This window comes from Cyprinodon variegatus, unplaced genomic scaffold (assembly GCF_000732505.1).
Source record: "Cyprinodon variegatus isolate N-32 unplaced genomic scaffold, C_variegatus-1.0 Scaffold821, whole genome shotgun sequence".
In the NCBI taxonomy this organism is placed as follows: Eukaryota; Metazoa; Chordata; class Actinopteri; order Cyprinodontiformes; family Cyprinodontidae; genus Cyprinodon; species Cyprinodon variegatus.
The window spans coordinates 184,377-199,561 of NW_015151274.1; the positions used below are offsets into that span (position 1 = coordinate 184,377).

The window sequence follows — 15,185 nt, forward strand, 5'->3', positions numbered from 1 at the left end:
ACTCCCTCTGACGTCTCCTTTCTCCCTCTGACGCCTCCTTACTCCCTCTGACGTCTCCTTTCTCCCCCTCATGTCTCACACAGTCTCAGTGTTCGGGGTCAGACGGAGCTGGACCGTAATGTTTTCCCAGAATCCCTTGGGTCTGACCGGTTTCTTCATCTCTCCTCCTCTTCAGGCACATGAAGATCCACGACAAGGACCCGAACGGTCTGATCCCCCTCAGCAGCCCTCCCTCCCCGACCAAACGCCGCCGTCCTTCCATGAAGCGGCGGCAGGGCCTGGAGGAGGAGCTCGGAGACGAGCCGCCCAGTAAGAAGGTAACCGGTTCTTCCCGCTCAGGGCTCCATCCGGCCCGTGTTCCTCAGAGAACTAGAACGGCTCGGTTCTGTGTCCAGGTGATGGAGGATGCGGCGGCGGACGAGTTCATGGCGGTCCAGGGCTCCGAGGAGGAGCTGCTGCCGTGTCCCATCTGCTTTAAGACCTGCAGCTCCAGACTGGACCTGGACGCTCACATGGACACTCATCCAGACACCATGCTCAGGTACACGACCTGAACTCACCCATCTCAGCCAATCAGAGACACCCGAGGTCAGTTTGTTCCTGCGGGAAAATTAACCAGGAAGCAAAGGAGGAAAGATCAAAGTGGAAAATTAGAAAACAATATGAGGAGAAAACATGAAGGACAGGAGGGAAGGAATGAGGTCAGCAGGCGGCGCTGAGCTCGTTATGGAGGAAGGAGAATACTTAGAGGTAAATCCTCCTTAATCAGCCGGTAAGAGGATAGACTGCACTGCAGGGAGAGGAGAGGAGAGGAGAGGAGAGGAGAGGAGAGGAGAGAGGAGAGGAGAGGAGAGAAAGGAAAGTTAGTTTGATGGAAGAACTCAGACAGCTGACAGGTTATTTCTATAGCGCCAATTCACATCACATCTCAGGGCACTTTGATGCTTGTAGCGACAGTGGAGAGGAAAAACTCCCTTTGAACAGGAAGAAACCTCCAGCAGAACCAGGCTCAGTGTGAGCGGCCATCTGCTGAGGCCCACTGGGGTTCAAGGAGACAGAAGCAGACATAGAAAAAGAAGCATAGATACAAAAGGCAACTGTCAACCAGCTCCACAGGCGGCCCCGTCCAGGAAACACACAGCCAGGCAGACGAGCTCCGAGCCAGCTCCCATGTCAGAGGATGAAGAGAGCACATCCAGTTAGTCACAGTCAGAGAAACAGGACTACACTGGAAAACAGGCCAAGCTCCAACATCTAGAAACAAAGGTGTTGATGGCAGCAGCACAGCTGATATTTCTCTCCAGGATGGAGTCACAGCCAAACAGGAACAGACCAGATGAAGCTACTATGAGAAAAAGCAGAGAGAGCAGAACGTTAGAGATTGAACTAACAGATTCTGCAGAGTGGGAGAATAGAGATAGAATGAAGCAGAATGATGAAAAAGGGGTCCCTATGTCCTCCAGCAGTCTAAGCCTATAGCAGCAGATCTATAGAGATAGAATGAAGCAGAATGATGAAAAAGGGGTCCCTATGTCCTCCAGCAGTCTAAGCCTATAGCAGCAGATCTATAGAGATAGAATGAAGCAGAATGATGAAAAAGGGGTCCCTATGTCCTCCAGCAGTCTAAGCCTATAGCAGCAGATCTATAGAGATAGATCACCTGAGCGTCTCCTTTGATCTCCTCTACAGGTGTGATCTCTGCTGCCTTTCGTTCAGAACCCACCGCGGCCTGCTGCGCCACAATGCTGGCGTCCATAAGCTCCTCCCACAGGACCCCAGCGGTCGTCCCTTCATCCAGAACAACCCCTCCATCCCCACCGGCTTCAACGACCTCGCCTTCATCGACTTTTCCTGCAAGAAGTTTGCTCACATCGCTCAGGTAGAGCCCCACCCACCCCTCGCCGCCATCGGCGTCGCTGCTCTGAACCGTCAGGTCTCTGACCCGTCCGTCTGTCCCTCCAGGTCTGGTGTGAGTCCAACCTGCGGCGCTGCATCAGTAAGTTCCACCGTTTTGTCTGCGACTCCTGCGATAAGGCCTTCCCTCTGCGCTCCGCCCTGGACCTCCATAGAACCGTCTCCCACGCGGAGAAACCCGCTGCTGAGGTCGAGGACAGAGTGAAGGCCAACGGAGGGAGGCGGGCCGAGGAAGCTCAGGACGCTGAAGCTGGACCCCCGGCATCAGAGCAGTCCTGCTTCCTGGAGGGTCTGGGCCTGCAGCACGTCTCTAAGGTGGGCTGCTCCTCCTCCTGCTCCTCCTCCTCCTCCTCCTCCTCCTCCTGCTCCTCCTCCAAACCCCTCCTGATCCTTGTTCTGTTGGACTTCCAGGTGAAGCTCGGTCCGACGGACGACGAGATCCATCAGGCCCACCTGGACAGCATCAAGGTGATCCACGTGGAGCCGCTGTCCTTCAGCCTCCCCCAGGAGCCGGCCGCCGCCTTCCTGTCCGGGGGCCTGGGGGTGACCCTGGGCCTGGGTGTGGGGGGGCTGGCCGCCCTCAGCATCCCGCTGCTGGAGGCGTCCAGCTCCGCCCTGCAGGGCCTGTCGCAGCGGGACGCCCTCAACCTGCTGTCCCTGCAGCCTTTCCAGGCGGGCTTCCTGCTGCAGCCGGAGGGGGGCGCCGCCACGGGCAGCGGCGCCTTGTCCAGCTGTAAGCCGGGGGAGTCCGGCGCCGCCAGCGTGATGGAGCTGGCCGACATCCAGCAGATCCTGAAGGTGGCGGCCGCGGCGCCCAACCATATGGGGCTTCCTCCTCTGGCCAAGGCTCCGGGTTTCTCTGGTGAGTGTCCCCCCGTCCCCCAGTTCTCTGGTTCTCCGGTCCCCCGGTTCTCCCGTCCCCCGGTTCTGGACGCTTTGTCTTCATCCTGTCTCCTCCTCCAGGTCAGCTCCCGGGTCAGAAGGCCATGCCGCCGCTGAAGCCCAAACCTCCCATCAGCCCTCGCTGCAGCCTCAGCGCCACCACCCCTCCCCCCCTGCAGAGCTCCCAGCAGGCCTCACTGGGCTGCATCAGCCCCAGCCTGCCTCCCCCAACGCCCTCCCTCTTCAAGTCGCCATCCTCGGCGGGGGACGGCCCCCACATGGAAGCAGAGTCGCCGGGCGACGCCAAAACGGCGCTGTCCGACTCGCCGCCGGCCGCCGCCACGGTGGTCCAGGAGGAGGCGGGGCTAAACGTCCGGAAGGCGGGAGGCAAAGCCGGGCCCGCCGCCGCCAAAGGGACGTTCCCCTGCCGCTTCTGCGACCAGGTGTTCCCTCTGTCTGGCGCCCTGCAGGCCCACATGCGCTTCCACCTGGGCATCCTGCCACACCAGTGCAACATGTGTGACTACGTGGCGCCGGACAAGGCCACGCTGATCCGCCACCTGCGCACGCACAGCGGCGAGCGGCCCTACGTCTGCCGCATGTGCCACTACCCCTTCACCGTCAAGGCCAACTGCGAGCGCCACCTCAGGAAGAAGCACGCCAAGACGTCCAGGAAGGACATCGAGAAGAACATCAAGTACGTCACCTTCTCCTCCCCGTCCATCACCGCCGCTCCCCCCGGCACCACGCCGGAGGCGGAGACGGCCTGCGAAACCACCTGCCGCTTCTGTGGCGAGGACCTGAAGACGTACCGGGCGCTGCAGATCCACCTGCGCACGCACAACGGCTGTCAGAGGAAGCCGTTTGAGTGCCGCCGCTGCGGCGCCGCCTTCCTGGCCAAACGGAACTGCATCCATCACCTGCTGAAGCAGCACCCGGAGGTCCAGGAGCGCGAGATCGAGGGTCACATCACCACGCTACTGCCCGCCGCCGCCGGCACGGCCCTGAATCCAGCGGCGTTGAACGGGATCAGTCAGCCCGCCATGCTCCTGCAGGTGAAGGCGGAGGAAATGGCTTACGCCGTAGAACTGGACCAGCCGCTGGACTTCTCTGCCAAGGGGCGGGGCAGCCAGACGGCGTCTCCCGTCATCAAAACGGAGAACTCCTCCCACGGCTTCGACTGCTCCGACTCGGACCAGCCCATCGACCTGTCCATCCCCAGCAAGCGGCAGCGCCGGGAGGCGGACGGCGGTGCGGAGAGGGAAATGAAGACGGAGCAGAATGCCGCCATGGAGCCGCAGCACCAGCTCGCCGTGGCGACCGAGGAGAAGACGGCCCTCCTTCCTCTGCAGCCTCCTCCCCTGCTGAGCGGCTACCAGCTTCCCGCTGGAGCCACGCCTCCCTCCGCCGGCCGAGCTCAGCGCCTCAAGCCGCTGCTGCCCAAACCCGCCCCCGCCACCTCCTCCCCCCCCTCTGTGAAGGATCTGGCGCCGCTCGCCTCCATCGCTCAGATCATCAGCTCCGTCTCTGCAGCTCAGGGCATGCTGGACGGAAACCCCTCATCCTCGCAGGCCGACCCCGACGCCTCGCCGTCCTCCGCCATCCTGGATGCTCCGGGTGACGATGCGTCCGACAGAACCTCCAGGTACTCCTCCTTCACCTCCTCCCCTCCTCCCTTGGCGGCGCAGGATCTGATGTGTTCTCTCCTCGCAGACGGCGGTCCAGGAAGAAGCCGGCGGCTCTGGCAGCGAAGGAGAAGGTCGCTGCCGGCGGGATCGACCTGGAATCCAGCGGAGAGTTTGCCAGCGTGGAGAAGATGCTCGCCACGACTGACGCCAACAAGTTCAGCACCTATCTGCAGACCGGAACCGCAGAGCTGACGGCGAAGAAAGGTGAGATGGCGCCCGGAAAGGCGGCGGTGGAAACCGATCTCTGATTAACTCAGACTCCTTCCTCTGAACAGATGTGGAGCGAGCCGGAGGAGCGGAGGAGAACGAGGGGAGGGGCGGCGAGGAGGCGAAGCCCGCCGGGGCTGTGGCGGCCATGACGGTACCACAGACCAAAGGGAAGAAGAACGCCTACTCCAACTCGGTGCAGAAGATGACCTGCCCCTTCTGCCCGCGGGTCTTCCCCTGGATGAGCTCGCTGCAGAGACACATGCTGACCCACACAGGTAGGAGGGAACACCTGAGGCCGGGGGGCGGGGCCTACAGGGCTGCTTCAGATCACACAACTACAGAGGTTTCATCTATAAACCGGTTTGATCCAGTTGATAAAACAGATCAGAATCTGGTGTCCCGTTATTGTCAGTAATTCCTCCTGATCAAGCATAAGGCGACAGTGGGAGGCGGCACCACCGGCAGAGGGAGAAACGGTTATAAGATCTAAACCAGATGGTTGGTTGATTAGTTATCTGGTTAATTGGTTGATTAGATCTCTCTCTAGCAGCAGACTGAGGTTGTGTCAAACATCCAGTCTGACCTTTGACCTCTGACCCCTCCATCACTACATACTGGACTCTATAGTGAACTTGGTTAAATCACCGTTCAGATAGATCACCACTACTTTTCACTCCCCGTTGGTCATGAGACTCCGCCTCCTCGCCTGCGCCATCTTTATTCTCTCCACCCAAAAAAAAAGATAAAATCCCATGATCCTTTGCAAGGAGAGCTCTTGCAAAGCATTCTGGGATATATCTGTGACGGGAAATTGTGAGTCCACTACGTTTTCATCATTTAGACGTTCCGACATTCATAGAAAATGGCGTAACCACTGTAGTGCCCTATGGAGGGGTTGGGGTGGACGTGCAGACAGCCTGGCTGTTTATCAATTCACTAGAACGCGAGTACGGACTCGTGTTCTCGCCAAGTCCGTTCTTGACTAGAACCCATGTAAGTCTGGACTCTGGGAGAACGGGAAGAAGCGTACTGATGACATCACCACCTTCAAAGCTAGTCTGTTATTAATAGTCTCTACATAATAATAAATAATTATTAAATTATTGACTTTTTTTCATTTATTGGGGGAATAACAATAAACACAGTCAGATAAACACAAATAAAATTAACATTTTGCTAAATAAAACAAAAAAATCGCCATCCTAGCCAGCGGTCCTTCACACACGGCTATGCAGAGAGAGGGCGACTAGAGACGGGCTAACGTTAGCCCTGGCTGGCTGCTGCAGACGGGCTAACGTTAGCCCTGGCTGGCTGCTGCAGACGGGCTAACGGACTTTGTCCGTTCTCTGTCTGTTGTGTTGCGAAATGGAACAGTGATGAGGATTCACAACAACGCACGAGTACCCAGACTGAGAGAGATGCCGTGTGTCTCAGTGAGGAAAGGATCGACTGAATGATAAACTCAGACTAGAAATGAGAGCTTCTAGACAGCTAGAATGGAAGCGTTCTCCTCTGGGCCGTAGATCCGCGTCAGCAGCGCCCTCTCTGACTTCGCACGGGTCAGAACCACTAACCGAGGCGTTCCTCCATCTCCTCCAGGCCAGAAGCCGTTTCCATGCCCCCGCTGCGACGCCTTCTTCTCCACCAAGTCCAACTGTGAGCGCCACCTTCTGCGCAAACACGGCGTGACCCACAGGACGCTGCGACGCAACGGCGCCATCGTGAACGACGGCTCACACGAGAGCGCCGGTCAGACTGCTTCTCACCGAGTCTGGTATCGACCCCCGCGGGGGTCCGCTCTCCCTCAGGCTGACGGTTCCTTTCTGTTCTGCAGAGAGCCAGTCGGAGACGGAGCAACCAGCGCCGGAACCCAGAGACCTCACCACAGAACCAGGCCCGCCATCCACCAATAATAGCCCCGCCCCTCCTGAGGTCACCCAGCTGAGCCCCGCCCCCAAAGCAAGCCAAGGTCAGCCAATGATAACGCTTGAATCAGTTGGGTTTTCCTTTGAACTCAGCGGGCTGACTCCAGACTGATCCTCCCACAGGTTCCAGTCCAGCTGCAGAGCAGCAGGAAGCAGAAACCACTGAGCAGGCTGAGCAGCAGGGGGCGCCAGAGAGCAGAGCAGCAGAAGGAAAGCAGCCACTGAGCAGCAAGGTAAACATTCCCGCCTGTAAGACAGGATTCAGGGCTAACAGGCTGGAGATTTGCTCTTTTTTTCACGTAGTTTCTGTTTTTAAATGCGATTTCTGATGCTGAGGATCGTTTCCACCTTCAGGCCGACGTCACAGACGACGACGACTGTCACAGCAACAAGAGCCTCGACCTGAACTTTGGCAAGAAGCTCATCGACTTCAAGCTCTCTTCGTCTTCCGCTAGCTCTGCTCCTCCTCAGGAGGCGCCGCCCTCCTCCTCCCCCTCCTCTGCTCCCCGGGAAGCAGCGGAGATCTCCGAAGACCAGGAGGGAAGCAGCAGCCCGGCAGCCAAGCCCGACCAGAAACACGCCTGCCAGGTCTGCGCCAAGAGCTTCCGCTACGCCGCCACCCTGGCTCGCCACGAGAGGGCGCACCTCTGCGAGGAGACGCAGGCAAAGACTGAGGAGGAGGCACCTCCTGCCGCGAAGGAGGTGGTGGAGGAGGAGGAGGAGGNAATCCCATGATCCTTTGCAAGGAGAGCTCTTGCAAAGCATTCTGGGATATATCTGTGACGGGAAATTGTGAGTCCACTACGTTTTCATCATTTAGACGTTCCGACATTCATAGAAAATGGCGTAACCACTGTAGTGCCCTATGGAGGGGTTGGGGTGGACGTGCAGACAGCCTGGCTGTTTATCAATTCACTAGAACGCGAGTACGGACTCGTGTTCTCGCCAAGTCCGTTCTTGACTAGAACCCAAGAAAGTCTGGACTCTGGGAGAACGGGAAGAAGCGTACTGATGACATCACCACCTTCAAAGCTAGTCTGTTATTAATAGTCTCTACATAATAATAAATTATTATTATTAAATTATTGACTTTTTTTCATTTATTGGGGGAATAACAATAAACACAGTCAGATAAACACAAATAAAATTAACATTTTGCTAAATAAAACAAAAAAATCGCCATCCTAGCCAGCGGTCCTTCACACACGGCTATGCAGAGAGAGGGCGACTAGAGACGGGCTAACGTTAGCCCTGGCTGGCTGCTGCAGACGGGCTAACGTTAGCCCTGGCTGGCTGCTGCAGACGGGCTAACGGACTTTGTCCGTTCTCTGTCTGTTGTGTTGCGAAATGGAACAGTGATGAGGATTCACAACAACGCACGAGTACCCAGACTGAGAGAGATGCCGTGTGTCTCAGTGAGGAAAGGATCGACTGAATGATAAACTCAGACTAGAAATGAGAGCTTCTAGAAAGCTAGAATGGAAGCGTTCTCCTCTGGGCCGTAGATCCGCGTCAGCAGCGCCCTCTCTGACTTCGCACGGGTCAGAACCACTAACCGAGGCGTTCCTCCATCTCCTCCAGGCCAGAAGCCGTTTCCATGCCCCCGCTGCGACGCCTTCTTCTCCACCAAGTCCAACTGTGAGCGCCACCTTCTGCGCAAACACGGCGTGACCCACAGGACGCTGCGACGCAACGGCGCCATCGTGAACGACGGCTCACACGAGAGCGCCGGTCAGACTGCTTCTCACCGAGTCTGGTATCGACCCCCGCGGGGGTCCGCTCTCCCTCAGGCTGACGGTTCCTTTGTGTTCTGCAGAGAGCCAGTCGGAGACGGAGCAACCAGCGCCGGAACCCAGAGACCTCACCACAGAACCAGGCCCGCCATCCACCGTTAACAGCCCCGCCCCTCCTGAGGTCACCCAGCTGAGCCCCGCCCCCAAAGCAAGCCAAGGTCAGCCAATGATAACGCTTGAATCAGTTGGGTTTTCCTTTGAACTCAGCGGGCTGACTCCAGACTGATCCTCCCACAGGTTCCAGTCCAGCTGCAGAGCAGCAGGAAGCAGAAACCACTGAGCAGGCTGAGCAGCAGGGGGCGCCAGAGAGCAGAGCAGCAGAAGGAAAGCAGCCACTGAGCAGCAAGGTAAATATTCCCGCCTGTAAGACAGGATTCAGGGCTAACAGGCTGGAGATTTGCTCTTTTTTTCACGTAGTTTCTGTTTTTAAATGCGATTTCTGATGCTGAGGATCGTTTCCACCTTCAGGCCGACGTCACAGACGACGACGACTGTCACAGCAACAAGAGCCTCGACCTGAACTTTGGCAAGAAGCTCATCGACTTCAAGCTCTCTTCGTCTTCCACTAGCTCTGCTCCTCCTCAGGAGGCGCCGCCCTCCTCCTCCCCCTCCTCTGCTCCCCGGGAAGCAGCGGAGATCTCCGAAGACCAGGAGGGAAGCAGCAGCCCGGCAGCCAAGCCCGACCAGAAACACGCCTGCCAGGTCTGCGCCAAGAGCTTCCGCTACGCCGCCACCCTGGCTCGCCACGAGAGGGCGCACCTCTGCGAGGAGACGCAGGCAAAGACTGAGGAGGAGGCACCTCCTGCCGCGAAGGAGGTGGTGGAGGAGGAGGAGGAGGAGGGGATGGAGGGCAAAGCTGCCGAGCTGGAGGCAGAAGAGAAGGAGGCGGAGGAAGACGAGAGCGACGGAGGGGAGAGCGGCGAGTCGGAGAAGGAGGAGAGGAGCGACGAGGAGGCGTCTGAACCAAAGAGCGCGGAGGGAGGGGAGGCGGCGGCGGGCGGACGGGTGGACAAGAGGAAGAAGATCTGCACCGAGTGCGGGAAAAGATTCTGGTCCCTGCAGGACCTGACCCGCCACATGAGGTCCCACACAGGTAATGACAGAGGCTCCGCCCACCGGCGGCTTCTGATTGGTCACAGGAAGATAGAGCCGTAGCTAGACGCTTTATTTAACGAAGGGCTCAGTGGGGCAACGGGTGAGCTGAGTGTCTGGTTGTCATGGTAACCCCTCAGCATCTCCATTGTCCAACCGAGCTGCCAGTGAGGGACGATTCCCGACTGATCAGCTGGTTTTACGATGAGCTCAGCCGACGTCGTCACTAAAGATCAATCAGATTATTAAGAAATCCAGATCAGATTAATCAGGAATAGAAGATCGCCGCCTAATCTGACGGTTTGTCGTCTCTCTGTCCCCCAGGGGAGCGGCCCTACAAGTGCCAGACCTGCGAGCGCACCTTCACCCTGAAGCACAGCCTGGTCCGCCACCAGAGGATCCACCTGAGGCCCCGCGGCGCCAGCGACGACGTCAGCGAGGACGGCGACTCCCGCGCCCCCACCCCGACCTCCACCTGCCCGCCGTCGGAGAACGAGAGCGAGTGCGGGAGCGGCGGCGCCGGAGCCAAGGAGCTGGAGGAGGAGGGCGAGTTTCAGAGGGAAGATTCGGCGGAGGGGGACGGTTCTGATCCGGCACGGCCCGCCGCCGCAGAGGAACCGGACGACGACAACGCCGCGCGGCAGGAGCCCTCCGCGGAAATTCCCCGAGCTACTGAATCAAAGACGACGACAAGCACCGACTCCTCCGCAACACCTGACGGCGCCAAAGATCGTTCCGGCTCTCCCCCAGGGGGCGCCGCCGCTGCGGCCCCCGCTGAAGGCTTCATCCACGGCCTGCTGGAGATCCACACCAAGCCCCCCCTGGAGCACCTCCTCCCTAACGGGGAGCCTCCGATGGTGGGCGTAGACTGAAGCCCCGCCCCCGCCGCAGTGCCATACCACAGAAGGACGTCCCCCCCTCCCCCCATCGACGAAGAAACCAGCCCGGAACGTCCCCCCCTCCCTGAGACGGGGGCCTCGTTTTCTTGAAGTGCCTTACTACTAGTCCGACTTCTAAAGACGTCATTTTGCTAAATCTTTATCCGCGTCGTAACGGAGGACGGATCGGAACTTTTAGAGCTTTTTATGACACTGATTAACTATTTTGGTTTCGGGGAAATCTCTAATTCAGCAATAAAAACATTGAATGATTACGATTTATTGTTCTAGGTTTTTGTTTTCGATGATCAACGCAGGAGACGCCGACGGACCGAAGCTGAGGGCGGGGCGTCCAGATCCTTCTGCGTCGGGGCCGGAACTGGACCATTCAACCTTTTTTTTTTTTTTTGGGGGGGGGTGATTCCGGGTCAAACCGGTCGGAGAGACGGACTCTTGTGGTTCCGGTTTGATTCGGAGAAGCGAACACTGACTGAGGAAATGGTAACTGGAAAAAAAAACGCCGCTGGCTTCCTCTGCGGACTCACGGAAACTTCCTGAACCAATCAGAGTCGTTCTCCTCTGTTTTTTTTAAACCCATCACACTATTGGTCCCTCCCCATTGGTTGCTCATCACCCCTCTGTTGATTCCATGTTTCGTAGAGAGGTCGGCCCACGCCGCGCGACGCTACGTGTCGCCGACCACGACGAGGGATTTCCTTTTTTAACTGAACAAATCAAATGTTGTTTTTTTTGTAGTGTGAATGTGAGCGTGTCTCCAGGCTGCCCCCCCTCATCGTCGCCCCCTAGTGTTTGCTTTAGGGATCCTTACAGGGCCTCCGGCGTGCTAACGCGTAGCAGCACTAACACCTGTTCCAGGTTCAGTTTACCTCAACTTTCGCTTCTAACTGAAACTGCTAACGCAGGTCTGGATGTAGCCCTTTAAAATCCAGCGTCTTCCTCCGGCTAACGCGGTCAGACCGCAGCCCGCCGGCTTCCCGCCTCGGGGCCAAATTGGAGCCAACGAGCGCCGACTCGTCAGTGTAGCCACGGCGACGTCACAGGTGTTTTCTGAGAGGCAGCTAAGGAAGGATAGCTGACATGGACAAGCTGCGCGACTTTTTTAAAGCTAGCTCACTGCCTTCCGATCTGCGCGGCGCAGAAAACCAGGCAGGTGGAGTAATTAGCTAACGAGACAATCAGACCGCGGACTCAGCTCTAGCTAGGCTTAGTGCGTTTACCCCCCCGTACAGTATTACGTCCCTCTGTTTGTCCACGTTGGACAAGAGTCCATCGTCTCCTCTTCGTCTTGACGCTTATTTTCCTTCGGAAACGTCTGAACTTAGCAGCTAAACTCGACCCAACGCTTTGAGGTCTTTAGCTGAGCATTAGCGACAATCAATTTTAGTTTTCTGTTTCCAGAGGCCGCCATGTGACGCCATGAGAGACGGATGGACGGGTGAATTCATAAACCTGCTGCACATTTTTAAAAACAAAAAATCAAGTTAAAGGGCTAAATGTTGGAAGAACCGGGGCGGGTTCTTCGTTCCGACTCCACCGTCTCCTGCGATGTCGAGGCGCGTAGAAAACTTTTTTTTTAATTTTTGAATATTAGACCTCATTAGCATATCGAGCCTCAGCGGCTTCTGACAGAACTGTAAGGCAGGGATGGTCGGTCGTTTAGCGGGTTTATCAGAAACAAACCAAGTTACGACGGAACCAGAACCGCTCCGATTGGCTCATCGCTGCCCTGAACTGGCACTAACGTTTCCCAACCTACGACTAGCACCTCTTCTGTTTGTACTACTAACCGGTCAGCGGAGAAAGGCTCGCCGTCTTTAGGGGCCTCTGGGACGAACCACTGGACACTTTATTAATTAAAAACATCCAAAACTTTCTATATAAATTATTTAAAGTAGAAAAGCTTAGCTGTAACTTTTTTTTTACCTCTTACTAGCAATAACTGGCAAGCTAGCTACTATAAGCTATTTAAGCTAATTAGCTTTTTTTCTTTTTATGCTATCATTGCAAAATTTGAATAAAATTATTTTTGCAGATAAATTGTTTTTGTAATTTTAACATGGTAAATAGCCTAGCTTATAATGAACTGGTTTCCTAAATGGGTTTTAAAGTCGAGATGCTACTCGGCTAACAGGCTAGCGATGCTTCCGTTTAGATTTCAGCAATAATCAAACAAAATAGAAATTTAGTTTTCTACTCATTACTCTTTAATGTTAAGTGTGAAATATAATTTTTTTGGAATTCGCTTCCATAAATGAGCGACTTGAATGATGCTAATAGTTGCTAAAAATGAAAAGGAGTCTTTACTGGCTAATAGCTCCTTTTCTGTGTCCTCAGTCGTCTCCTAATCAAACGTTTTCTTGAGGATCTGTTGTGTGCGTCATCATTTAGCTAATTATTTCAGATAGTTTGAAGCTAAAATATGTCAAAACCGTGACCAAGTTATGCTAGCTAAGCATTTATGCCTGTTCCAGAATCAATAAACCCTAGCGTATCATATTATTATAATAAAGTGAATATGCTACATGGCTAACAGGCTAACTGTAGTTCATTATCAGTTTTCAACATTTGTCAGAACTTTACTTTTTTCTAGAGATTTAGCAAATAATGAGGGGCTAATTAGCATAAACCAGCTAACATAGCGCTAATGGTAATATTCGCTTAATGTTTGAACCTGAATTTAAGGTAAATTTAAATCCGACATTTGAATTTACTTTCCTGTTTTCTTCCGATTTTAAGACTCTAAACATTAAAAAAAAAAAGTTTGCGCTAGCAGCGTAGCTAAGCTGGCGGCCATGTTTGGCTCTTGCATTCAGTGCGGTCTGGAGGCCAGTGGAGGCGCCGTCCCTTTCTCTCCTGGCTCCGTGTTGGCCTCCTCTCTGCGGGGGGGCGTCTGTCCGTCTGCGTGAGGCCTTATGAATACTGGACTTCCATTCGAATGCACATGGACTGTTTTTAACGTATTTATTCGGAGCCCAGGCGTGTTTCGGTGTGAGTGAATTTCTGCAATGACTTGAGAAGAAGCCATGTATTAAAAATGTCACATTTATGCTGCAGAACTGTTGTGAGGAACCTGGTGGTTTGTTTTTTTTTGGACCGGCCAGCTGGCCCCTGGGGGCCCGGCGGGTCCACGAGGGACTCGGACTAGCAATAAGAATCCTTCTGAATCCAAAAGCTTTATGTAGAGTTTTCTTGTATGTGAGTCGAGAACAGTCTGTCTGGGTTTATTGGTTATTTTTAGTTTTCTTCTATGACATAAATGCATATAAAACTGTGAAAATCTATTGTGATTAATTAAAGGGTGAGTTTTAGATTAGTTTTTTTTTTTTTTGCATGTTAATCTTAATTTTTTTCCAATTATGGATGATTTCTTCTTTCTGCATCACTTCTTGTGCTACAAACGCATTTATAAATATCAAAATATATATAATCTCGCTCTCAGGGTCTTTCACAAATCCATTATTTGAAAAGCTTCATGTTGTTTTTTTTTTCCCGAGTCGCAGCTTTTCCACATTACTTTGTTTTTTTTTAAAGATGACATCATGATTCAGATCTGTCAATCACTACATTTAGCACTTGACTGTGAACTCGTCGCTACCCGACACGGAAAATGTGGTTCGATTTTATTTGTTTTGGTCTCCAAACTCTCAGTCAGACGTCTGATTTGAAGCCTTTTTCTGTTTTTCGTAGAATCTTATTTAATGAGTTTCTCTTTGTGTACTGGACCTCAATCACAGAGCATTAAAACAGTCGTCTGGATCCATTTCTGTCCCCTGCTGTTGGCAAACATGACAGTGTTTCAGAGATGTACACCTCCTCTGTATTCAAACCCAATAAGTAAAAGCAATAAAGATTATGTAAAGGAAAGGTGTGTCAATCAACATGAATCATACTTCTGTCTTCTTTGATCTTCTCCACCCTGACATTGAAATGTTCAACGCTTAGAGATTCCCTCTAATCCAGAAACATCAGCCGAGGATTTACAGCCTTTATGCTACGGTGGCCTGAGGGGTGCAAACATGATGCACTAGCAGGAAAAGCAGAAGAAAATCCTGAAAGTAGCAAAAACAAATGCATTTTAAGGCAATGCTAAGCATTAGCTTCATTTGAGGTATGCATCGAAGTTAAGTGTTAGCTTCATTTGAGGTATGCATTGATGCTAAGTATTAGCTTCATTTGAGGTATGCATCGAAGTTAAGTGTTAGCTTCATTTGAAACATGCATTAATGCTAAGTGTTAGTGTCATTTGAAACATGCATCTATGCTAAACATGCTTAGCATTGAGACATGCACCAATGCTAAGCATTAGCTTCATTTTAAACATGCATCGATGCCAAGTGTTAGCTTTATTTGAAAGATGCCTCAATTCCTGAACGTTAGCTTCATTTGAGACATGCATCAATGCTAAGTGTTAGCTTCATTTGAGACATGCATCAATGCTAAGTGTTAGCTTCATTTGAGACATGCACCAATGCTAAGTGTTAGCTTCATTTGAGACATGCACCAATGCTAAGTGTTAGCTTCATTTATGACATGCGACAATGCTAAGTGTTAGCCTCATTAGAGACATGCACCAATGCTAAGCATTAGCTTCATTTATGACATGCGACAATGCTAAGTGTTAGCCTCATTAGAGACATGCACCAATGCTAAGCATTAGCTTCATTTATGACATGCGACAATGCTAAGTGTTAGCCTCATTAGATACATGCACCAATGCTAAGTGTTAGCCTGATTTGATACATGCACCAATGCTAAGTGTTAGCCTGATTTGATACATGCACC

The 15,185-nt window shown here is 53.4% G+C and overlaps 1 protein-coding gene across 1 annotated transcript in view; it reads left to right on the forward strand.

Moving 5' to 3' along the window:
* The window catches only part of LOC107098912 (ras-responsive element-binding protein 1-like), a 58,038-nt gene extending 43,769 nt beyond the window's left edge, over nt 1-14,269 (forward strand). The window contains exons 6-18 of the mRNA XM_015396802.1: nt 176-317; nt 396-541; nt 1,690-1,879; nt 1,963-2,229; nt 2,326-2,776; nt 2,878-4,441; nt 4,510-4,688; nt 4,760-4,969; nt 6,294-6,443; nt 8,436-8,570; nt 8,650-8,759; nt 8,881-9,505; nt 9,829-14,269. Coding sequence (XP_015252288.1) covers nt 176-317; nt 396-541; nt 1,690-1,879; nt 1,963-2,229; nt 2,326-2,776; nt 2,878-4,441; nt 4,510-4,688; nt 4,760-4,969; nt 6,294-6,443; nt 8,436-8,570; nt 8,650-8,759; nt 8,881-9,505; nt 9,829-10,376 — 4,717 coding nt within the window. The 3' untranslated portion in view covers nt 10,377-14,269. The remainder of the gene's footprint in view (nt 1-175; nt 318-395; nt 542-1,689; nt 1,880-1,962; nt 2,230-2,325; nt 2,777-2,877; nt 4,442-4,509; nt 4,689-4,759; nt 4,970-6,293; nt 6,444-8,435; nt 8,571-8,649; nt 8,760-8,880; nt 9,506-9,828) is intronic.
* Nucleotides 14,270-15,185: the final 916 nt, after the last annotated feature.